The sequence below is a fragment of the Paralichthys olivaceus genome, chromosome 16 (assembly GCF_024713975.1).
Source record: "Paralichthys olivaceus isolate ysfri-2021 chromosome 16, ASM2471397v2, whole genome shotgun sequence".
Classification (NCBI taxonomy): domain Eukaryota; kingdom Metazoa; phylum Chordata; class Actinopteri; order Pleuronectiformes; family Paralichthyidae; genus Paralichthys; species Paralichthys olivaceus.
Genome location: NC_091108.1, coordinates 16,216,250 through 16,242,789, shown reverse-complemented (window position 1 = coordinate 16,242,789; position 26,540 = coordinate 16,216,250). Strand labels below are relative to the sequence as shown.

Here is a 26,540-nt window from a genome sequence, read left to right as displayed (position 1 = left end):
AAAAAAAATATAATCTAGCAATGATTCCTAAGATGAAACCCTTATGACAAATGTAAGTGAGGATTGATATCTTACAATTAAAAATAACTATAAACAAAAAAAACAACTGCATATTTAGAACCTGAAATAAGAAGCTTAACAAAACATATTTTATGTAAATTGTTAAATCTAATTCACATCTTTTCTGCATTTTATAAGCTTGGTAGAATGTTTACATAACAGCAAACTTAAACACTGAGGCTCATATTGGTTGATATTATTGGCCAAACAATAATCGGTTGAGCTCTAGGTTTTATAACTAATGCATTAATATGTAAAAAGCAAAACTGGAATAGGTCAAGAGGACTGTAATTATCTCCACCAGGGTGGTTATGCTTTCATTGTTGTCTGTCTGGTTAAGGAGCATTCTGCAATAACAGCTGAACCAATTTTCTTGAAACACATTGGAAGGGTGGGATGTGGGCCAAAGAAGAACCATTCATTTACCAGGATTCAGGATTTCTTTAGTTAGAAATTATTTAGAGATTTTTATGAAATCAGGCTTGTGTACTAAGTGGCGCATCACCCTTGGTGGAGGTCACTGTGTTTACTTTTATCAACTAGCTGGTAAATGAAACAATATGTCATTCGAGTTAATGGTTCAATGGTTAATGGGCAACTTGTAAAATGCAAATCTGTAAATAAACATGTAACTTAACTTTGAATAAATGTGATTGGATAGTTACTCCCTGAAATATAATGGAGCATAAGCAAAAATAAGCATGAAATAGAAAAGCTAAAGCCAAGTTCTAGTGACTAAACAATGTATTTTCATACTTGAGTATATGTACTGTGCTATGATACTTCCCACCGCAAGTTTCTACTTGTAAGCAGCTTTACAGACTGTACATACAGCTGAGGTTTTCCTGCAGTGTTTGAGTTTTCAAGGCAAGGTTGACTGTAACTCAGTGACGAATATGTCTGAAGCCATGTTTATTCCCACTAATTGGACTCGTCAGGGAGTAAAGCAACCGCTTACAACAAAGGGTCGATGAAAACTGACTGCAGTCACCAGCGTCAGTTCGAGTGTAAACACCTCTGAGCTATCTGCATGTGCGCAAACACAACGCATTCCTCGTCTTGACCTCACCACATCATGAAGAAGAAGAGTGCACACTCTGACACTGATACGTGCCTGTGCTCAGGGCTGCGTTTGTTTGACTTTGCGCCGCACAAGCTAAGACACACAGGGTGGGGGGGTTTGGTTAAATGAATCACCTGTGTATCAACCCCTAATATACGTCATTTTATTCAGACCTCTTCAGAGTAGAGACGCAGAAAAGTAATTTGAGATTAGAGACAAAGAGGGAAGGAAAGAAACCTTTTTAAAACTCAACTGAAGGTTTTACAAACGAGAATGAAGTTATCTCAGGAAAACAGTCAACACAGTCACACGTGGTGGAAAGATACGGCAAGACTGTAGATATTTTGATATTAATCAGTAACTGGCTTACAGCAAATGTAACAGGGTGCTCTTAATAACCGGTTAACAAAAGGTGCTGAATACTGTACTATTTGTATATACCAAATATATGATGTAACATATGTAACAGTACATAAAGTAAATAACAGCTGAGATCCAGCTGTGATCGGAAAAAAAATGCAATCAGTACTTTCAATCAATATTTCTTGAAAACATTAGTGACATATGTCAAAAGTAGATCTAACAATTATACAGATTAATTTGCATTAATTTTCTTAATTGTTAACAGTATGTATAGATATGTAGATGACATTATATTGTAGTTTTATTCATTTAGAATGATTCAATAAAAAGTAATGTGCTACTTTATGAGACAGAATTCAATACAATGCTAAATGATAAGATGACAATTCTTTATCTAGCCCACTGTTTTCCTATGAGTGTAAGATGTCACTTTACCAGAAGTAAACTCAGTGAACCTGTATTGTACAGTCCAACCCCCGAAACCACACTATCACCCTTTGTCTGCTGTCACAAACAGCACTCAGTCCTGATTATGACTCTTCATAATTTATAATTTGGGCATAATCTCCTCACCTATCAAAACAAAAGGCTTCCACAGTTATACAAACACACACATACTGACACACACCTCATTACGGCCTGTGTGGCAGCTCTTTCACAATGCACCATGGAGCTGTGCTGGCATGGGCCAGCTTGAGGGATGGGCCGCAGCGAGATTTATGACTGTGCTGACGTCAATGACATAATTCAAATACTTAACCAGGCTGCACGCTTCCAGCCCTGCAGATCCTCTCCTTGGGCCGCCAGACTGGAAAACCTGACATGGATCCCTGCTGTGGAGCTGAGTAACTATCTTAGACTGGAGCGGAGCGGACTGCTCAGACTGAATGTCTGGTCAAATTAGTTCTGGCTGCCAGTGTGTGGCCAGCTGTCTGTCTGTGTCCATCCATCCGTCTGTTAATTAATTAGCAGCCGTGCATATAGGGAACTTTTTTTCCCACCCCTGTCAAGGTGTGTCTACAAAAACAACTCAATGATGCATGGAAAGATTTTCTCCAATTGGTGGGAATATTGTTAGGGAGGGAATCTCCAACTTTTTGAGGTGATGGGTCGAAGGTCATGGTCAATGTCTACAAAGATATGGTCTAAAAAATACATTTTCCAACATATCTGCTGAGATAATAAGACTGAAAAGACAAGCTACTACTTATATTGATCCGAGAAAGATTCCCATCTAATGATATTAAACAACATCATGAAGAAGTCACTAAAGCCCCTTTTTCACTGGTCCAAAAAAAATCACCAACATCTGACTTTTTTCTTCATTGGAAATGGCTACAATCAGCATAAACTGCTAAATGTGTCATGCATACTTCAACAGGGCATATTTCTTTAGTATAGTTATCCATTAACTTTTTCTACCAATAATGTCGTTTTAAAATAACTAATCATTTGCCATTCAACTGAATGCACAATGTCATGATCATGTCATGATGAAATGCACGCAACTCCTCTCCGATGCGTTTCATTTTAAGTGTGGGAATCAAGACAGCAGGTAATTGCATTTAAAAAAACTGTCTCACACACAAACACTAATAAGTTTAAGTTTATGTACCTTGACACCACAATGTTACCATAGAGCAGTTACTTGTTTAATTAATAATAAACATTGTATCATGCTGTGGATGCAGGACTGATCCAACTATAAAGTGTGGACGTGCACAGTGCAGGGCTTAAGTTGCCCGGGAAACTCCCTGATTGCCATCTTTGACTGAGCTGCCCCTCTGCAGTAAAAAATTAAATAAATAAATAAATGTTTCTAATTATTGCTGGCCGAGGAGCCAAACAGTTGCCCAAAGTAACACCAGATGAAAGTGGCAATATCGAGGTTAAAAAGAAAAAAAAGGTGCAATGCGATGTCCATTGCCCCTTGTCATGTGGCACTAGTTTTACGTCAGAGGACGACGGTTGTGTTTACATTGGGACTGGAGTCTGATGAGGCTAAGTTGTGTCAGATGTTCAGGGCGAGGCTTTTGTGTGATCGTTGTGATTCTCTGTAAATGAGAATCTCAACAATGCTCACTTTGTCACGTTTGCAAGACGTTGCACAAATGTGGGGCGGGAGGGTCATGTTAGACCAGGGGTCCTTCAAAATGTCTGCGCGCACACACACACACACACACACACACACACACACACACACACACACACACACACTCACTCACTCACTCACTCACTCACTCACTCACTCACTCACTCACTCACTCACTCACTCACTCACTTGATTGAATGCCATCAAAAAGCAGATTACTGTAACTGACACATGCTTTTCTTTTTCTTTTATGCTGCCGGAACCTGTTTTGAACAGGGTTATTCTTCACTACTCTTTATTACATCTCTCTCAGGACATGTTTACAAAATGAGACAATAGATGAGTGAGTAATGCTTATTGTGCAGTGCCCCACACCCTGAGCAGTCTACGCACAAAGTCACATGTCTATTTAGTCTTGAGGCAGAGAACACGTATGTAGGAATGCGGTTTTAGAGAATTGATTTCACACAGTTTAAAGTGACACATATCCAAATAAGGGCAAAGACACTAAGACTTTAAACTAACAGAAACAAATAGTGTCTCTGTCAGGGACATCTTACACACACAATGCAAGGACACTGCAGCAGAAATACATTGCAATGAAAAGACTATTAAAATGCAACAATATGTCCCAGGAAACGTCATATATTCTACTTATATTCTACATATATTGGTGTATTATTGTTTTTATTAATGTTATTATTTCTAGAGATGGTAGTGATAATAATAATGACATTTTTCTCTTGTTATTATTGGGTCGAAATGCACTTTGGATCTACAATTTTATGTGTTTAAAGTGCTTTTTCGATAAAGTTGAAGCTAAACTGGATCTATCTAAATGTAACTCCTCTCACAATCAACTAGAATGAAGATTGTTTTTCTCTATTTTTCTTTGCTGAGTCAAATCCCAGAAAGGGAACATTCACTCAAAGAACAGGATCAGGTACTGCATCCCTTTCTTGGTCAATGACTAACCATGTACCCCGGAGTCCCAGCCATCCGTGACAAACTTACAGCTAATGGAATAATGTTACAGATTATTTACTATTCTCGACAGCGAAGGACTTCATAATCAGCATTTTTTTTCAAAAGGGCCATTTATCAGGCATAAAATAGAGCAAAGTCTGTAATCTGAATCAGTCTGGGAATAGTGCGTCCTTTGTTAAACTGCCTGGCTCACGGGACCACTGCCTGTGTGATGGGGCCGAGACGGTGTGCGAAGCGAAAAACTGCAAAGTCACATAAGGAAAACTACAATCCCCTCACGACTGAACTGATGCACTTGCAGATGAGCTGGTTTCTATTATAACCCCCCAACACAAATACACACTTCTCTGATTCTCACGCACTTTCACCCAATGACTGCAGTCATGTTCCTGCTCTTTTTGTTTATTTCGTCCTTCTTATTTTTCCTGATTCACCCGGATTGCATCTGATTAAAAAGAAAAACTATGACGTCTGTCTCTGACCTTTGGTATGTTTTCTATCTCTCCTATCTCACTCACTGCTGCAGTTTGCTAAATCTCTCACTCTTTCTTGAAGCCATTCTATCCTCACCCCCATCTTCCTGCAGGATTCACAGAACCCTGATTACTGACGTGTTTCACTCGCTGTGTCCTGCTCAAATCCCTTTACAGTGGTTGTCAAAGATTCAAAGGGATCTTTCACATCTATGCTGAGCTGGAGCCCAGAAAGACGCAGGTACTGTCTTTTCCACTATTGGGAATAATATTGGCTCACTGAAAACACAGATGCAAAACAGGAAAAATCTGTTCTCCTTTTCCGCCCAGACACGAGACAGAGAGCAGAAGGATATGAGGGCTTCTTGTCATATTGTTAATTGTTGTACTCCTGAACATTGGGAACAATCACCATTATATAGTGGCAGGTGTACTGTTCGTTATTTGTATGCTCGAGAAAAGTTGGTGAAAGCGATGCTCCGTGGGGAGACAGGAGTTAAACGGTGCGTCACGTCTTGCAGATGTTTAAAACAAATTAAAAACAGAATTAATCACTTTTGTTTTCCTCGTTTTATCTTCCCCATGCGTCACCATGGAATCCAATAGCAGCAAAGTTTTGCTCGTCAGCGATGACTTGAGGAAGGTCAAGGTTTGTGAGAAGTGTGGAGGAGGAAGGACAATGAGGGACTCACACTGACTCGTCTTGTATTTTTTCCTGCCACGGGACGCTCCCAGCAGCCCATTTGTGCTGATAGGAAGTGGAGAGTGACCGCATGCAGGCTGTGCTGACGTAAATGGGGCTTGAAGAACCAGAGCAGCAGGAACTAATATCCCCACCACCCTCCCTCCTCTTCTTCTTCTTTCACTTGTTCACTACCTCCTTGAAATCTACCTGATCTGAGTCCAGACCATAACATTTTTTGCTGTGGCTCTCATCCTGTTACAGCCATTCACAATCTATAAGACCAGCTGACCCTGATGCTACTTCTCATCCTAAAACTTACTTCTCCAGAAAACTGATAGACTACTCCTGTTGTGTGTGCTGTTGTTTTTTCTGCTTGAATGCACAGTAAATGCATACCTGTGAATGTTTGTATATGTATTTAGGAATGTTCTTAATGCACTTGTTTAATCATCTATGGCTCTTTTTAATTTTGTCCTTGGAAAGCATATTGTGTTTATTTGCTTCAAAAATACAAAAATAATATTTGTATTAACTAGTATTATTATAACACAATAATAAAAAAGGATTATTATTGTTTTCATTATTGGTATTATTATAATTATTATTAATACTGCATATGTGCATACTTTGAATGAGGATGTTGATTGCGAAAACATACTCATCAAGTGTGAGAACAGGAACTCACTGTATGCTGCTGTGAATGTTGTTGATTACTGTGGAGATACCAGTCACGTGCAAGTGAAATTTCTATCTCTTGTTTTTTTTTCTGCATAATACTGCACGTACTATGATTACCACAACAGGAAAACAGATTGGGGCGTATTTATTTTTGCATCATTATCTCTCAACTCTTAAGCTCATCTCATTGTCCTCCTCTTGACATTTGAGTTCTAGGAAATTAAAAAAACAACTACAATGGTAAAAACATTGCACAACTGTACTGTGTGCATGCATATTACAGTTTTGCACATTTCCCAGAATCACAAGCTCTATTGTGGGTGTATTTATACTGCCCATGTCATATAGTGGAGGGCTTGAGACTGCACTCACCTGACAGACAGACTTTGGTGACAGGCGGCTGATTTGCAGCAGGAGACCTCCTGAAACCAAAGAGAAACAAGTCACAAAGTATTAAAACCAGATGTGTAACAGATGTTTGCCTCAATTTTTTTTCTACTAATGTGATTTGGTTCCTGTAGGAAACACTGAATAGATGCACTGTCTCTCTGAACTGGACACGTCAGATTTTCAACTGTGTAACATTGTTTTGTCTAATTAACGCTCAGCTCACGGTGACCCATCTTTCCGAGGTCGTTTTGACTGTGTCCCCCTGTGGCACAGACCTGATGCATGTGCAGCCACAGCACTGACCCAGTTCAGTGATCAGTGGGAGCTTTCATGACACTAAAATGAGATGAAGTAACCTCGTCAGGCAAACAGGAAATGTCACTGTGTGTCCAGTTAGGGATTCTAGTGACTGTGCAGCAAACCAGACTCTGCATGCTTGGATCTGCTCTTCATGACACCAAAGTGCTAGAGAAGGTTTTAATGAATTGGCGCCCCCAAGTGTGGGATGTAGGTATCTTGAGCTGTGGCATCTAAATATTCTGAAACCTTTTCTTTTTTAAATCAGTATTTTTTGCAGAGGATTTATAAAATCACACAAATGAAATTATGGCTCCTTGTATAAAAGCCTTTTTCCATAGCTGAAAACAAACTGTAGTCACAAAGCACACACAATAATACAATGAGATGACTTACTTATTGGGTGCACATTGTACATTTGTCAAAGTGGTGAAGTTGTTCCTGACAGTCCGAAGGCTTGCCAGAACCTACAAAAAGAAAATGATAAAAAGAATGAGAAGAAGAGGAAAAATAATGACAATGGTGGAGTAGAAATATGAGGAATATTTGACTATATTAACAGGAAGATCATTATAAGACTATTGTAGGAGAACCTACACACTGACAATGCCACTAAGATAATATTGATAGTACTGTGATAATGTAATAGGTGCTCAGAAGATACACAAGTGTTTCTGTATTTTTGGATCTTAAGGAGGTTATGTTCAGATGTTAAGGCAAATTATTCTGCAGAGAGACTGACTATGAGCTTAAAGCCCTGTCCATTTGTTTATTGGTTGCTTGGTTTGTTTTGTGTGTAAGCAAAACAAAAACATACTGAAGGGATTACCACAAAACTTGGTGGATAGATGTGCAATGGGTCAGAGAAGAACCTATTAAACTTAGGTGCGGATCCAGATCAGGGGGGAGATCCAGGAACATTTCACACATTACATCATGATGCATGATTTGCACAATTTCCCAGGGAAAAATTATAGATCTTGGTGGAAAAACATCAGGCACATATAGGGAACTTTTGAGCCTTGCCGGACGTATATGCTGTACTGAGTGCTATACTACAGCTGAGTCATGAATAATAATTCATTTGTGCTGAATTCAATGTGATCTTTGACTCTCAATGCTGAATGGTGCTTGTTACTCCCACTCCGCATCAAAATTAGCAAAAACAAGAATAATAATAAAAAAAGGCCATTAAAAGAAAACTCCAATGCAAAAGCCCCACAACGAAAACAGAATCACAGTCACTTCTGTTGTGGTTATGATTCTGTTGTGTGAATTTGTAGTTGTGTTGTGGCTTTTGCATTTGTATTTCCATGAATGCGCTTGTGAGATGTCTCGGCCACCGTACTTAGCCCTTGGGAAAAACTGAAACCTAAATCCAGAACATTAATAAACCTTATTTTGCCTAAAATACATTAAATTGTAAGAAGGTAGGAACCCTAAGCTGCTGTGATCATTAGAGAGCAATCTAAGAACAAATCAACAAAACAAATAAATACAAATATAAATAACTATCATTAATGACTGTTTGGAACAAAATATTAGATTGAACATGGTAAGTTTGGTTTGATGAGTCTAAAATGACCTTGCCATTGAAAAGCAGCCCATGCCATATCTACTACAGGCCACCAGAGGGCACGGAAGCTAATTATGACTGAGTGAGTGAGTTCATTAATTGGTCTGAGAGGTGCCTGACAGCTACAAGCCGATGCTACTTAGCACAACATGTTAAAGATGCCTGATGTAGGCAGATTTACTGACTTGTAATCAGCTCTTACCTGAGCAAACGGAGTCACAATCAAGTCCTCTCCGTGCCTGAGATAATGAATGAAAGCAAAGACTGAGTTATACACAAACAAATGCACAGATGATTATAGTGAAGCTGATGTAGACAACTCACAGTTCTCCAACAATGGATGAGTTGCGGGACAGGGACTTGGGTGACAGATCGTAGTCGCTGTCAGAGCGGTACAGGAAAGACTCCCTACGCTGACCGTGGGCGCCGTAGTTTGGGTGTAGAACCATACCAGAACCCGGGGACGCCTGCAGGTCTGACGGACTGCAGCACATCAAAGGGCCATTCTCCCCTTCGTAGCTAGAAGGACAGAGATAAACCATAGGGATGAACAGAAAGGAAAGAAGAGGAGGCTGAACAAAAGCTTTTAAAGTAACTACTATCAGCACAGCAAATCAGTGAATGTGTGTGTGCATCCACGTCAAGGATCTGACATCTTGCTCTGCAGAGGCAAAGTCTAAAAATACAGTAATTTTTAATACCATGTCAATCAAATATCATCCTAAGAGGATACTGACTTGTGCAACTTGTCCACAGATTCCACTCAGCAAAGAGATGGCTGCATAAACCCTAAAATGATTATTACTTATCCATCCATCCCTGACAAAACAAATGGAAATATTAAAATACATATGCTCTGCTGGTCAGTGAGAGGGGTTTGACTTTATTGGAAACCGCATGTCTAGTTTGTGACAGGGGCTGATTGGCCCCTAAAGTGCCCTGTAGTAGTCTTTAAAAAAGAATAGTAACCTCCGAACAAAACTAACAATAAATATCACAATTTGTTAGGTTTTTTTTTATTGTCTAAGCTTTTTTGAACAACACAATGTACTTGAACAAGGAAAGATTTTCAAAATATAAGCCAACAGTAAACAAGGAATGACCTAAATGTGCACCTACTGAATCGGCCCTTTTGGCCCCTGATTTAGAAAAAAATCCTAGATCCCCCACTGTGATAGCTCCATTAATTTATCCCTATAATAATATAGGTAGCAATTCAAAGAAAGAATACTGAAAAGGCAGCTAATTAACAGTAGATGCAACATAGGCAAAGCGAACCAACAAGCCTCAGATTTGACGCATCTTGTGTAAATTTTATGTGTAAATGTGATGAAAACCTCCACAGGTCTTCCCTCCAGCGTGTTTTCTGACAATATAGTGAAATCACCACAGATGCTTGGTCAGACATAATCTGTTTGTCACCATGCAGTGGGTGCAGGAGGAAAGGACAAGCTATTGTGTAGCCAGATGATCTCGTCAGATGGACTGATGGAGTTTTGAGGTAAAGGGTCAGCGAATACATGGCAAAAACAACAGATGGCACAAAACGAATTAGCATTTTTTATTACAAATGATACTGTAGTGGTAGTCTTGTTATAGACCTATTCACAAGCAAGAACAAACGCATACACCCAATTCGGCACAAATGGACTGACGGGCCACTTCACTATTTGCCCCACATTCACCCCCGCCTTGGTAATTTCTGCTGCATGTAGGATTAACCAGGCACACATCCCACTGAGACACTCTCCGCCCCACACCTCTGCCACAGAAACTCGGATTAGTGGGAACTGTGCAAACTCGGTCTACACACATGTAATAAACGTCATCAGCATTACGTTTTGCGTCATTGACATCTACAATTTCACACAACTATAACAACATGCTTTACCTACAGCAGTAATCTAATCCCTTAATCTGACGCAGGCAAAAAAACTGTGGTATGTTAATGACAAATCATTTCTGTAGATTTAGACTCACAGAAGGGGAAGGATGCAAAGTAAAATATTTTGTAAAGATACAATAAACAGTCATTTTGAAGAAGAAAGGAAATACCATATAGAGCCTCTGCTTTAAATAGTTGCACAACAGTGTATGTTTAAAATGAAAAAGAAGATCACTAAAAAGTCACCTGGGAGCCGACAGACGTTGTCTACTGACCACTTCCTCGCTGAAGTCAAAGTGCCCAGCTCTGCACCGGGGGGACCTCCGAAACATTCTTCTCTGCCGTCTCTTCCTTCCTTCTCATTGAGCAACAACATACACTGATGCTCTGGCTGCTCACTCACTCACACACACACTGAAAGACCTTTCTGTCCAGTAAGAGAACACGTGCTGAAGTGATGCAGGCTTGGCAGATGCTAACAGGCAGATCTGGGCTGGAGAACAGGCAGCAGTCACCCTGTTTATCTGACCGCCTATCCCTGTTCCCTCTATGTTAAACCACTGCAGATTAGTCTGGGCGTTCATCCTCCCTTCCTGCCCTTCACTGGGCCACCTATGACGCCATATGAAACCATATGCACTTGAGTTTATGGTAAAAAGGAGGGTGTTAAAGGAGAAAATCCAGCTGTTCACTTATTCATCAACTTAAAAGGTCTCACTAATGTGCAAATGACGTAGGGGAGATGGATAACAGAGAAAAAAATTTGTATTTGTGTAACCACAAAGTAAAAAATAAATCATACCTCTTCTTGAATGGCAAATACCTCTGCCAATGAAACCACATTTAAATTCACTATGTTTATTTTGATCTGCACCTCATCCATGCACTCATAGATATCCTTAAACATTATGTTCATTAAGATCCATGAGCCATTCTTTGGGAAAAACTAAAATGTTGGAAAAAAACGCTGTATCCCGAAATGTTAATGACAGAGAAAAAAATTCTGGATTATCCTCATCTGAATTTTATGCGCTTCCTTGGGTCATACCCCACCTGACCACATAATCCCACGGAAAATGGTTGAATAGTTCATTCGTAATCCTAAAAACTAACTAACAAACATACAATGCAGACTAAAGCATACCTTGGTGGAGGTAATGTGAGATCCTATTATGGCTCACATCACATCTTCATAAGACCACAGTCACTGCAACAGTAGATGATTTGAGACAATTTGTATTTTACCTATGTGAGTCTATATTTGATTAAAGACACTCCACAAAGGGTTATTTCTGAATTACACGATCAGGGACACAGAGTACAGTACGGTTACATGTCAACCCTGCTATAAAATGTGAATATTATTGGTAGGAGAGTAAGAGTGAGCTGGTCAGAGGAGGGGGAACTGGTTCATAGGGTAGAGGTGTGTGGAAGAAAGTGTTATCTACACCAAACGTATATATCGCCAAAAACATCCAGTTTACGGGTAGAAAAGCACATTTCAGATTTCAGTGTTATACATTGGTTTCTATTTTGGACGCACAGAGCTTTCCTTCTTTGTCAGAGTGCTGTCCTTGACCTGAAATAACGTTTTAGCTTTGGCAGAAACGTGCGTATTATTATCATCAAAATCAGAGTTCATTTAACACTTTGTCAGTGTTTATATACTCTACGTCCAAATCAGTAGAGTTCATTTACATTTAAATTATCGCAACAGGCAGAAAGCAAAACAAACTGTATGACTGGATGAGAAGAACCAGAGCCTCCTGTTTGGGCTCTGTAAATAATCTCAACTGGACTGAACTCAATAAAATGCGGAAAGCTGTGGCCAATCCCTGCTGTCAGACTCAATATTTTGATTGTATGAGTGTGTTTCCAGTGTTATTTAATGCCAAGGAATCTCTGACAAAACACACTTCCTGGACTAGGTAATAACCTACCGCTAAATTAGGTTCTGTATGAGTAAAGACATAAACCCTACATCAGCACGCACCTACTGAGTTCACAAATAGAGACAAACAGTAAAGAAACTGTTATTTCATATTTCTTTTACCATCTTGGGGTTGAAAACTTTGCTGTGATCTGAAATAAAAGAAAACAACTAAATCTCCCTGCCATTATGAATCAAAATACATGTTAACACTTCTCATAATAAAATCTCCAACTTTGTTTTAATGCATTGCTGCATTGCATCTCTTTTTGCAGTGCTATTGCAGCATGATCGCTAACGCCGTCATCCATAAAGTTGTTACAGTCCATGCGGATAGTCACACCATGGTTTCTGCTGCAGTTGTGCACATACACACACGATGCAGTTCTCTCTCTGGGGAGAAATTGTCTTTCACTTTTTAGTCTGTGTAGCTGTCATTTGAAATCTGTGCACGTGCAGTCTCTACTAACATATGCTGAATGAATTCTGTGGGAAACATTGCAAAGAAAGTGAAACAATATTTTCCTGCATCTGCTCATTTATTTGGATCTGCACCATAATTCAATGGGTTGTTTCCCGACCCATACTGCCACCTTCCACCAAGTTTCATGATAATCTCCCAAGTAATTTTTGCATCATGCTGCTAACTCAAAGACAGAAAGACCAAGTGATAACATAATCTTCTTGGCAGAGGTAAAAAATATCACAAGACATTAAACATACCCTACAAAAACAAGAGTGATGATCCTCCTTTGTTTTGTTGTCACCTCACCTGTCGGGATCAGCCTGTGTGATGTTGATGCGTGGCACGGTGGAGATGGGCAGACTTGTGGGTCTGGTCTGGGTCACTGGATCCTCTTCGGGTGTGAGCGGCCTGCCCCTGTCCCTCTCCTTTTCTGCTTGTCGCCATGACAACGGAGGCAGCAGCAGGGTGCCAGAGAAACGCCTGTGGACTTTGCACATGTCTACGCCAAGTGTGTTGGCTGTGGAAAATTGTCCTGCGGGAGGTTCCTTATTCTCCTGAGGGGCAAAATAAAAGAGAAAAAGAGTAATTGGGTCACACTGGTTCATCACAGGCTTCCATGTAGTGGTGTAGGCACAAATAATGTTTTGTATGGGCAGTGTAATAGACATTATACCCTTTTCAGCTCGGCAGAACCAGCTGCACATTAGCCGAAAAATGTAGGGCATTGTCGATTAATCAGTTTTACCCTGCACTAAGGCATAGCCAAGACATAAAAAATGTTATGGATTTTGAATGGGCCACAGGAAGGCTTTCTTTTGGTTTTCATTTCTTTTCTTAAAAAGTTTGTTAGTAACAAAATGTATTTTGATCAAAGTTGCCTGGTGGGCGAGGCGTTGCCACCTAGGCCTATTTCTCGCTACACATCTGCCTCCATGAATAAATGTACATTTTATACAATATTGTAAAAAACAACAGCAACGTTTGAGAGCCTGTCATAAAGAAGTACAAATGTTTAAACAAGTTGCCCGTCCTGTAGATGTCCCCTGACGTTTTCATGCTCTTCATCAAACTGTGAAAAATTAAATATGTGATCAAAACTCATTTCGGGCCCCTCGACACCTGATCTGCCAGCTCACATTTCTATGAAGCCAAGCTGAATATGAATCGTGTGTTTATTGTGTGTCTGGCTGAGTGTGAAGCTTCCAGTCAAGAGCCCTGACTACTTCACTGTGATGACTGGTTGTAAACAAGACAAGGCACTGAGGAGACAGAGGAGGACTGCCAGAACTCATTCTACATACATCACCCTCCACTTTATGTTCACTGCACACAAGTGCAAATGAAACACACCGAAAGATTTCAGTCAAGCAGGGCAGGTTTATAAAGGCACAAGGGGAAATTGAGGAATCTCTTTGAACGAAGCTATGGAAAAAAAACAAGAAACCAGACGGAGAAGATGAGTGTGAAAAGAAGGAGGCTGACAGTGAGTGAGAGAGTGAGAAGGAGAAAGAGTGACGCTCGCCACAATGTGAGAAGGTCAAGGCTGCACACGTTCAAATACTAACTCCATCTCCAGTGACAGAATCCATTTAAATGCATTTAGCAATAAGTAGATATTGAATTTTCAAATAATTATCATAATTGTTGTAGATTAATTTTCTGTGCATTGAATTATTGTTTAGTTGGAAAATTGTGACTTGTAGCTTTTACCTGTTACACATGTTCATGCATCTTGTCAAGGGGAAGCATCTAAAAAAATACTCTGACTGTGAGTTACATCTCACAAAAGGCAATTCATTATCCACTTATCCTCTAAAGGTCACAGGGGAGGACTGGAGCCAATGAGTGGTGTGGTATACCCTGAACAGGTTCCCATTAAAGTTAAGAGAAGTCCACTGATCCAAGTCCCATTAGCTCTTTGTCATAGTTATAGAGTTCCTCTCTCTTTAAAATTGACTGTGTTCCACCTTCTAAGAGAGATGAAAGCTCAAAATCGAAAAAAATATATAATAAAAACACTCATTAGACACAGACAGATGTTAAAGACAATAAGCGACATTGCACCTCCTTGTCCGAGTGAGAGCAACAGACACAAAAGGCAGAGATGAGCCAGATAGAAAGCAGAGAGGAAACATGAACGAGAGAGCAAACTACCAAAAGAAGAAAACTTGGAAAGTGTCTGAATGAGAGACAATGTAGTAAAACCACAGATAGGAACTGTTAAAGTCAGTAAATGAAGCTCTGCTGACTCCCCTGCTCTTTCTAAGAAATACAATTTATGTGATTTACCGTGCCTGTCTTTTAAGAGACACATCGACTGCGTCACGAAGAAAGGGCTGAAAACCAAATCTGGCTAAACGCACTGTTCCAGTGACTCACGACTACTCTCTCATCATGTCACAGTGGCCCTGCTGTGTCACTGCCAAACTAATCATCATTATCATTGTGTTCTGTGTATTGATTGCATCTCTGACATGTAATCCTAGTTCTTCATTGATCTGCTGTTGCAGAGGAAATAGTGTTGAGTTACTCTGCCTGTGTCAGGAATAGGATGCTGTTCTTTGAAAACATCGGTAAATTTAGAAACCTGGGATTCATCACATGTGCTGGTCATAAAAGGACAGGAAGTGAGATGAAAGGTAGAACAATCATTCTCAAACGGAGGTAGAGTAGATCCAGTGTCAAGCAGAGGTGGAGTGGGTGTTATGCAGAAAGATGAAAAGGCCTTTCCTGGCTGCAGAGCCTAAACAGCTCCCATGTTCTCTGGAAAAGCTCCAAAAAGCCTTTTTGAAGAAGGTGATATAAATGAGGGCTTAAGAAGGAATGCTCTAACAGCAGGACATGAGGTGGGGCCTGAATTATTGAATCTTTGAACCAAGAGAAAAGAAAAAAAGGGTCCTAATTATTAAAGGTGCTAAAGAATGAATGAATGATGGGAGATGAGCACTCAGATGTCTGAACACAACACATTTATCTTGTCTTACACAATACACATGTATTTAATATACATTGAAATGTGTCACACAGCTGATCCTTTTTGTATCTTCTATATTTTCAAAATGCTTGAAAATGTTTGCGTACGCGATGCAGTTTCTAATGCTTTTGCATGCTTTTGATATTTCATGACTGTGTAACATCTTTGGATGACAAAATAAACGCCAGGTTTATGATGGAAATAATTCTAGGACCTGATTCTTACATTAAGCACTATTGGTGCAAAACAACCGTGACCATGGAATTTTAGTTGTAGAAAATGTTTATGAAAACACAATGTAAAGCACTGTATCAGTTAATTTGGAGTCAGAGAAAAATGCTTTGGAGATGTAGGGGGCCAAAGTAAGAAAGCACGAAACCTGATGTTTGTGAGTGGAACACTGCATTTCTGACTCTGATTCAAGCTTCAAGATTCAAGCAGATGTAGTTGATGACTGGAAAATGTATTTGTGAGAGAATATCCTACAGGTTTGCAACTTGCAGACGTGCATATATATTTGCATTCTTTGTTACAAACGTGAACATGTTTCACACCATGTGAGAGCAGGAGTTTTTCTGTGATTGTAGCATATGATTTGTGCAACTGTAATTAAGAATTTGAGGAGGTGTAACTGTTGTGTTGTAAAAACAATTTTACAAGTTCACAAACCTAAACCTAATCTTCTAATCTACTGATACACATGTGTAACTATTTTCTATAACTATACATTCCATTGTCACAGGTTCTCAGTTGTTTTGCACCAATAATCAATAAATAAGTTATGTATGGTTTGGCAGATAAAAATCATTAGATATCAGCCTTTCATCAACATATTGATATCTGCATTTATGTTTTTTATTTTTGTTTAATTTTTTTTATATCAATACAGGTAATTTTCAATAAATCCACCTTGGTCTCTTTTCTCTTGACGTTAATCCGACTAACCATCACACTAGATTACATTGTGACTTTACTCAGAATAAAAAGAGAGAAACATGAAGCAACTTTTGTAATATTTATCTGAGTGAATCAGAGTCGTGACAGCAGAAAAACTTTTCAGATAATTATCAGTATCTTGGCCTCTGAGCTCCAGTTGGACAGTCATAGTAAAGATGTGGCCTTCCTGTACAGTCATAAACACGCTGTGGCGTGGAGGAGAAACAGATGGGCCTCTCTGTCAGATCTCTGTCCGTCCTCCATGTTTGCACTCAGTCTACGGCCTGTATGTCTCCTGGTGTGAGCTGCCTTTTGACACCGCTCCTCCTCATCCTCATCATCCCGCTCTTCCTGTTCTGCCTCTTTCTTCTCAACCCTGCACCATCCTTCAACTCTCTGTCTCCATCATCCCACCTCTCTCACGCAAACACAGAACTTGCTGTCCCTCACCCCTGTCTCTACTCCAACAGACACGTCATCTCCCTCTCTGCAGCGTGTCCTGCCAGTGAGCACTCTGTTGTGTACAGTACAGTGATCTGTTTATGAGTCACCCAACACAGCAAAGACAGCACCTTGCTGCCTCAGTGTTTTCCCATTGTATCTTTCTTTGGGGGAGATTCAGAGGGAATGACAACATAACCAGATTTAGAGTAAGCATATAAACTGCAGCATGAGGCTCTAAACTTTCATTTCAGATACAAATAAATCACAAGTGAATGTGTAATGTATGCATAGACGGATTCATGGTGGCACAGATGGATGGTTGGAAAAATCAATACTTACATCAGCCAGTGTAACCCACTGTGTACTCCTGCTTTTCTTCATCCTGAAGGATGCTCAGCTAGACGCTCTCTTCCCCTCTTTCCTTCTCTCTCTCTCTCACAGCTCCTTCCTGCTTCTCCTGCACCGCTCAGACTCACCAGTCGCCTGCACATGTGAAACAGAGAGGGAGAAGGTGAGCAGGGGGGGACAATGATAGAGTAACCAGTTCCGAAAGTTACTGTGCCTCCCACACAGTGAACATCATGTCTGACGTTCTCGTCTCACTTACGTTATTGTTCTAAGTGATGCACTTCTGTCTGCAGTAATTGGACAAGTCTACACTGTGATGCATTACGCTCTAATTTGCACAAAAAAGCAGACATTACATAGACTGTGAGGGATTACCTGGCTCAACTGTTACAAGTTTGCACAAGTTGACATGCATATATGGAATGAAGTGAAACAAACACTGAGGGCAAAAAAATACAATAGCCAAAAAACATATTTTCAATACCTTACTTTTGAAAATATTATAGCCGTACAAGGCAAATGGTTCAGAGTGAAACATTTCATTGTTTCATTTCTTTACTTTTCCTCTCGTGCCACCATTAGATCAGAGTTTGTATTCTTTCATTACTTAGGTCTATGACCAAACACCATTCCAGCCTCGGCTGTTGTATGTGTTTAAGCTAACACACTAAATCAAGATGGTGTTCATGGTAAACAGAGTTTCTTCAGGTTTCAACAAGTTACATTTTTAAACCATAATGAATGAAATTCAAGACCAATGTCAAAAAATATAAGATATATATATACATACATACATACATATATATACATATATATATATATATATATATATATATACACATATATATATATAAAGGAATATCAGAGTCCCAGATTTACTTGATTGAAGATAAGGTGAGAAGAGAATATCCCTCGAAATACATAATTATCGCTATAATGTATTTTAAAGCGTGACTGGTGTAGGTTTAAATGAACTTTCACATGATTCACTACACCATATTTTTACATATTTGAGACATTTTAAAGACTAAAATTGTGATTATTAAATATTAGAGTTTTTGAGACCCAGCAGAAACCCTAATTAACATGTATAATAAATAAAGTCTTAGCTTGGCTGTAGATTATTTCCTGTTTGTACAGAACATTTGCAAACAATTAAGCCGAAATTCTGCAATATTTAATGTTGAAACACCAGCATGAAAAGTTGCTATTTGCTTTATTTTGATTTAATTCAAGCAATTTAAAAGAACAAGTAGAAATCTCAGAACTTTATATATACGATGACAAAAAAGTGACAATGCAAATGACATTGCTTCTTAAACCTTGGTTTGTATTACGGCACTAACATACAATCAGAATGATTCAGAGTAATGTGTTGCAGTGCTGTCTGTGCCTCAAGTTCCAGTCTCGTCCGTCACCCCTCTCTGACTGCACACGAGTGAGTAATCGGTGTGACAGAAATGAATCGATATCATCCATGTCAATAAGGACACCCCCTCTCCATCGTTGGCAGACACAATGTGTCCCTGTGTTGAGGTCAGTGTAGGACTTCTGGTGGGGGGGGGGCTGTTGTTGGTGCTCTCAGCTGCTGCCAAGTCAAGTGCCATGGAAAGAGAATTTCTGAGCAGCACCCAATCTTGTTTGAAGCTTTTGAAAACAAACATCTAAACGTGCAGATTCCTGATGTTTTGAGTTATTATGAAAAAAAATGACATGAGAGGTGAAATGGCAGCAGATCACAAAGATATTCTGTGTTTTGAGCATCTCTAAAATAACTCTTCAACTGCTGGTTCAAATCTCGGCAGGAGGGAAAGGTTCTTAATAATGTATGAGGTTGCATGGATGTGTCAACAACAGGGTTCAGAAGAACACTACTCAAATTTTTTATACCCCATGATACTGGTACATGTTCTGATTCTTTAATAATAAAACAGCTGTCAGCTTTACTTATATTAATTATTTTGAATGCATGGCTAGTGGACTGTAGACTGGTTTATAATACATGTGTTCTTATCAGTCAAACCAGCAGTAAACTATTCAACATTTGTGTTTAATGGATCATCTCATCCTCTATCAGGCTAAAGAGTCTTAAGTTGAGCTGTGATGTAGATACTAATGCAAACATGCTGAAGTTTAGCATGTAAAATGTTTATCATGGTCATCATTACTTTAGTATACTATATTAGCTTGTTAGAATTTGTTGTTTAGCAGTAAATACAAACTACACATAACACTGACACTAGCAATGGATAAATATATTCAATTTGATCTGATGAAGGCACTAAATAAATAGATATAAATATAAGAGTTTTTCCCTCAGCAGATCTTGACTATCTATAGAGAATTTACCAAAACTGAAACGATAGTTGTCAAGATATTTCACCCAAAACCCAAAAGAATGTAATAGTGGCACTGAAGGAAAGGAAAACCCAGGGTTTATTTATAGTCACCCATCTCATGGTAGCTGAGTCATTTTTACTTGGAAACAAAAATATCAGCTTAATGTGGCACTATGGGGATCTTCACAGTTAGTAGGATTTATCCTCTAGGGGACCATGAATGTCCCCTTCGTGGGATAAGATTATCTGATCTTATCTTATATAATCTTCATTTTTCCATTAGACAGCATTTCACCAATTAGTCTTAAAGATATATCAATCTTGACAAACTTGCTGTACCGAAGACCAGCAATATTGGTATCTCTAGTACCATGTTGCAGGAGTAGTTTACTTACTTTTTACAAAATAATATATATCACAGCTTGTTCAGACCATTTAATGTTTAAACTATGACATGTAAGTCAATCAATGACAGATGTGATACCACAACTTACAGCTTTAGGACTAAAAATACTAATTAGCAAAGAAAAGGTCCTGAAAGGTCAGTTTGTCTTCATGCCACCAGAGACACCATGAAGCATTTGCTCTGTGCCCACCAAACCCAACAGGCTCGATAAACTGTGAGACTGCAGCTGTGTTATGTTGAGTAACAAGCAGCTGGGGGAGTTCTCTGCCTCTGAGAGACAATTTATTGTGGATTCAGGTGTAATACATTATTTGTTTGTTTTCAGTTGGTTTTTTAAGGTTGTGGTATCTCGGCGGACTTGACTAGTGTAAGGAAAACATCACGCTCCCAGCTAACTACGCTGTTCAATGAAACTCTAAATAATTTAGTCTTTATGAAACAGATCTACTGTACAACTTAAATTCCAAAGTATTCTATGAATGAGTTCGTATCTCCAAATCATCCAGATATAATAATCTCCATTCATTGACTTTTACAGCCAAAGTTGCCATAATAAAAATGGTTACTAACAGTGATACATACAAAATGTTTGTTAACCATTCCACTGCATTAATCCATTCATGTCACTTGTGCTCAAATACTTTTAAATGTGTGTACGTGTATGTGTTTTCTGTGTGGTATTTTGTAGTACTGCATGTTTTGCTTAAAAAAACTGAGATATGTGGTAATCTGAGGCTGATGAGGTAAAATAACTTAAATAATGGGCATCCTTGTGTTTAACTTGGTTGTTACGAGAAAGGTTTTTAATTTGTTTGTTTAAATTGATTATCAGAAGTCAAACACTTTGCAGTCGACTGGCTAATCAGTTAACAAATTGTCAGCAAATAATGTTACTTTTTTCATTCTCTGTGTAGAATGTAGTAGTGATGCTCGTATTATTTCCTCTTCATGGGTACTATTGGGTTTCTCTATATTATTTATTTATTCTTTAAGGGATAATTCTGGAATATGCTATCAACATTATGTGTTGAGCAACAGACACAGCAGTATTCACTGTTAAAGCTTGACTTGGATTGGCCCTGCTCTCTCACTGTCTTCACATTCTAGAGAGGCAAGCTTCAAGTGACCTCTCATTCTCGTAACCCCGGCAATAGATCATCCCCATGGAGGCTGCCGGGAGCTCTACAAATAATTGGTTGTTGATGTGAAGCTGGCGACAGAATGCACAGTCATGAGGCTGCACTCAACATGCTGATTGTAAAAGATCTGAAGAGAACACCAGGGAATTTTGTGCGAAGTGGATTGTGTATCATCAAAGCAAAACAAAACAAACCAAAGTAGACTCTGGTTTTCTGCTTGATTTACAACTCATGCATTTGCTTTTAGGGTATTATTTCTTCCATTAAACATGAACATCTTATACCCAGCATTGTGTTGTTTGAGAGAAAATCAACTTGTTGAAGTTCATTATAAGTTAATGTAATTGTGATCTACTAAAGATCTACTCATTCCAGCTTCTGAAAGCTTTTGACATTTTATATCATTGTGAATTGTTTATTTTAAGCTTTTACGGTTGGGATGACAAGATAAACTATCTAAAGACACAACTTTGGGCTCTGGGAAATTGTTAAAGGTGTAATAACACTTTTTTTCCTACCCGTTCATCGATCGGTAAAAAAAAATCGGTAAAAGATTATCATAAGATTCATAAATAATTTAAATAACATAAAATAATAATAAGTGGTTAGTGTGGTCAGTGGTTTCCCTTAGGTGCTATGGCTTCCCACTACAGTGGTGAGACATGTACATGAACTGAAAGCTCTGACTTGGTATGAATCTGAATCTGTTTGCAGACATTAACAGTACGCAGCAGGTGATTTTCCAGGTCAGATAGGAAAATGTCGGGAGCATTGAGGTGAGGGGTGGTGCTTGAGTAAAGAATGAAGGAGGGAGGACATGACGGATTCATTCTGCAGCGGAATTTCCAATTTTGACGTCTGGCCTTATCAACGCTCTTGAATTGTATGACACAAATGTTTCATCCTGATATTGAATTCTCAGTATTCTTTTTATTTTCAATTTTGCATCTGTCAAGTGTTCGAAACATCATTCCCCTGTGCATGTTCTGTTCACGTCCTCATTCAGCTTTTTGTCCTGTCTCTATTGAAAGAAATATCAGCCCCCCAGCACCATCCCCAGTGGCCTTGAGCAGGAATATACTGGTATAGAGAACTGACGGTAGAATAGATATTGAAGGCGTCTGTTAAACGCTCATTTTGCATTATCCGACATACTCTTACTGCTCTGACCACATGTAATTGGGTAACTCACAATGCCATCACAACTGCCAATATTTTACACGAGGCCAGTGAAGCTGCACTGCTGACCATCTGACCGTTCAGTCTATGTCACACAGTGTCCATTAACAACAGGGAGCTTTAGAGGGTGAGTGAGCAGCTGTCATATGTTAAACATCAGCAGACACCCACACAAAGCTAGCTTTTGTAGCATGAAAACAAAGGAACCTCAAGAAATAATGTTTTGGATTGCATTCATAGTACGCTCAATTACCCCGTAGTGCAACAGTGAGAGCTTTCAAAGCTATCTGTGTGCCACAAGCGTGATGGATTGCATTTAAAGTGGTCACACACACAAACACACAAACAGACACACACACACACACACACACGCCAGATTTACTGTTAAATGAGGAACCATTTCAAGCAAAAAACAGAAAACATGTTATTAAGACTTAACTTACCCAGCTTTGTGTCAGTGCGTATTCTATATGTCAAGCTTCAAATCACTCGTCAAACTATGTGCGTAAATGCAGAAGTAAGAGGCTCTGGTCACAAGGCACAAAAGCTGTTGACGGAACAGTGGCAGGTCTTGTTTGACTTGCTGGGCCCACCCACATTTACTCAATCTGAACACCACCACACCCAATTTATTCACACCTTAGGAACAACTATCTATTCACTAAACTGTGTCTCACATCTATACAGATTTAAAAACTGCCTCCCACTCTGATCTTCAGTGTCCAGAGAAAAACCGCCTCGGGGTTAAATGGCCACATGAAAAGGCATCTTCTTTTATCACCTCAGATTATAAAGCAGATTCTCTTTCTGACCTTGAAGCTAATAGCTGTGGCTGTTACCGGAAAGACTGCAACAAATTGAAATACAGCTCAGTCAGGAATCAGCCATTTCAAATTTTGAGTATCCTATTGCACGGGTACATTTTGAAAGCATGTCAATACATTATCGTTTATGATGTTAAATCTTTTCAAAGCGTAGCTCGATGTTAAAAAGAAAAACAAGCAAATTGAGGTTGAAATAGAGGCGGCTAGAGGAATAAGCAGACAAAGAGGAGCTTTTCTCAGGTAATAGAATTAGCCATCCGTCTGTAGCACAAAGACTTCAAACACATTGACTTGTTTTGATTACATAATGACAAGGTTACTTAAATATCACCACAAGTTGCATGAAAAATGTGTGTTTTGTAATTAACCGAATAAATTACACTGTGATGTGCCACCTTTTTACTAGTTTGTCTCTTCCACCAAGGAGGATATGATTTTACCTGTATCCGTGTCTTCGTCTGCATAATTACTCAAAAACTATAGAACCAATTTGCATTAAACTTGGAGAGAGGATGCAGCATGGGCCAGGGAAGAGCCCTTTAAATTCTGAGCTTGTAAATGATGTTAACCATTGGCCCTGAAGGAGGTATGTGCTTTACTGAGCACCATTCTTGTTGTTTAATGTGCTCCATGAAGGCAGTTATTTAAAACGTAGCAGCTGCTGACTAAAGAAGACAAATATAAGACGAATGGCCAGAGGGAACAACACTTATCTATTACTGCTCATGATGCAAATCACACCTGAAACCACTTGCTTTTGGCTATGGCTTAAAGTTCTGAGCATTGTAGCGACAGGTTACCACCTGAATATGATTTAAATGAAAACTATGTAACCTACACAGACTTATCTGGTTTACATTAATACTGCATATTTCTAATGTTTGAAATAATTGGATGGAAATTTTAAAGAAAGTTTAAACAAATATTATTTACAAGCTCATCTATGAGGGTACTATGAGCAAAGACTTTAATGACTGTTATACACAACAACAAAACACCACTGTTTTTCACTCACAGACACAACTCTGGATAACATATAGGGTTATAATGTAGGTTGGTTGGTTAACTCTGGATGAATATAAGGTTAATAATGTATTTCAATAATGGATGGTTGCAATTGTTTTTTCAGGCACACACTGTCATCTCTTCTAATCTTATCCCTTCTTCCCACTCTGTTTGTGTGGGCATGTCCCACACACAAAGCAGTCACTGTACTTCATGCAGGTGTCTACACTTTCTAACTAAACCAGATTTCGACATAAAACATAGAATATAATGGGTTGTGTACATTGCATCTGATATGAAATTGTTCCATCAGGTCTAAAGAAGAATGTATTATTGGGTTGGGACGTTACAATGCCCGACAGTAAGTAACACACTATCCCCTCTAATTGACATTCATAACCACTATGTGGACATTACTGAATGGTTTATAACACCATTATAGAGCCTGATCCATATTTCCGCTCGTCAATAATATCAGCCAATATGAGCCTTTCACAAACATATTGAAAACCCTGTGTATGTTTGCTGATATGAAAACTATTATTTGATCAAATAAAAAACATTGCAGAAAAGATGTAGATGCATTTTTGTTTACATTTCAAATGTATGCATAATGTAATGCATAATTTATAATAACTTTTATGGCAAAACTGTAAAATATCAAGCCTCAATTACATTTCATTTCCATAAGGGTTTGATATCAACACCTTAGGATTGCTATTGTAATTATTATTATAATGTTACCCTGCTCAAAACTGTCAGTGTTCCTTTAACTCTCAGAATTCAAACTTCAGCATTTCTTCTCTTATGTAATATGATAATATACAGTTTGATAATATACAGTTTTACATTGTTTTTTTTTATCACTACCCCAAAAACATGTTAGCTCTATGACTGAAAAAGGAAAAAGCCAATCAACACTTGACAAATGAGATTACTTAGAAGTCAGAGTGGAAACTGCTGCATGCATTCAGCACGGTCAAGCAGATTCCAGCCAAAACAAGCTTTTCAGATGATTGAAGACAGAGGAGTTTGTTGAGGAGGGACACATTTGTGGCAGCTGGAAAATGACGTCATTGTGGAGGTCACATGAAGGGAGCTCTCTATCCTACAGTACAGACATAGAGAAAGATTGGACAGGCCAGACCCTGTGAGCCTGTTTCCTCTGGACCACAGGTCACGAGACCTTTTCTGGGGTTGTTCTGTCATCACATCATGTTATTATCGTGTTGTCAGTATCATCACTAGTCATGTTAGAAGACAATCTATCTCCAAACAACAACTTTTGTAAGCAAACTGAATTCATTTCTAATAATTTGGTGAAAGAGATGAATAAATGTTAATTCAATGTGAGCTTCTAGTGTGATTCCACTGTGCTGTGTGCTATATTTTAAATAGTAAATGGTCTGTATTTACACTACATAACCATTTTCTAGTCTTGATGACTTCTCAAAGCTCTTCACAGTGCAGTTGGGCCATTCACACACACAATCATTCAGTGCATCTATATGCAGCTCCTTCTCTATCACACATCTCACACACACTGTCGGCACAGCTGTCAGGGGTAATTTACAGACGCTTTGGCATTGGAAATGGATGGAAATTAACATCTGTTAATTAAGCATTCCTACTCTACCTACTGAGGCACAGCCTCCCGAGAATGAAAAACAAAGAAAATAAATAGTTGGTGATCCAGGACACATGGCAATTGTGACTCTGGATGAGTCATTGTTTGACTCAATGAAAAGTCCCAGATATTAAGAGGAAGTAGCAGAGCTAACAATACACACACACACACACACACACCATTGTTTACAAGTCGCCCTATTAAACATCAATTCATTGTGTGTGTGTCAGCACCTCATCAGTTATACATTTACTAAACAAAGCGTTCCACTGCCAGATACATGGAATTCATGCTTTTGGAGCTATTCAAGGACATGGGGAGTGAGGAGGCAGCAGAAGGCTTGGCAGAGTCTGCGAGATATGAGGTACAGCACC

At 39.0% G+C, this 26,540-nt stretch overlaps 1 protein-coding gene across 3 annotated transcripts in view; it reads right to left on the bottom strand.

Moving 5' to 3' along the window:
• LOC109646308 (3',5'-cyclic-AMP phosphodiesterase 4B-like) overlaps positions 1 to 26,540 on the bottom strand; it is a 47,186-nt gene that overhangs the window by 16,863 nt on the left and 3,783 nt on the right. Inside the window, exons 1-7 of one of the 3 annotated variants that reach the window (XM_069510913.1) lie at positions 23,154 to 23,252; positions 17,639 to 17,782; positions 10,796 to 13,499; positions 8,989 to 9,183; positions 8,867 to 8,903; positions 7,485 to 7,555; positions 6,774 to 6,823 (exon numbers count right to left, since the gene is read on the bottom strand). In XM_069510913.1, the coding sequence (XP_069367014.1) occupies positions 6,774 to 6,823; positions 7,485 to 7,555; positions 8,867 to 8,903; positions 8,989 to 9,183; positions 10,796 to 10,881 (439 nt within the window). In that variant the 5' untranslated portion in view covers positions 10,882 to 13,499; positions 17,639 to 17,782; positions 23,154 to 23,252. Of the gene's footprint in view, positions 1 to 6,773; positions 6,824 to 7,484; positions 7,556 to 8,866; positions 8,904 to 8,988; positions 9,184 to 10,795; positions 13,500 to 17,638; positions 17,783 to 23,153; positions 23,253 to 26,540 lie in introns of those variants that run through there. The other 2 variants (XM_069510912.1, XM_020112042.2) reach the window with 2 other exon arrangements.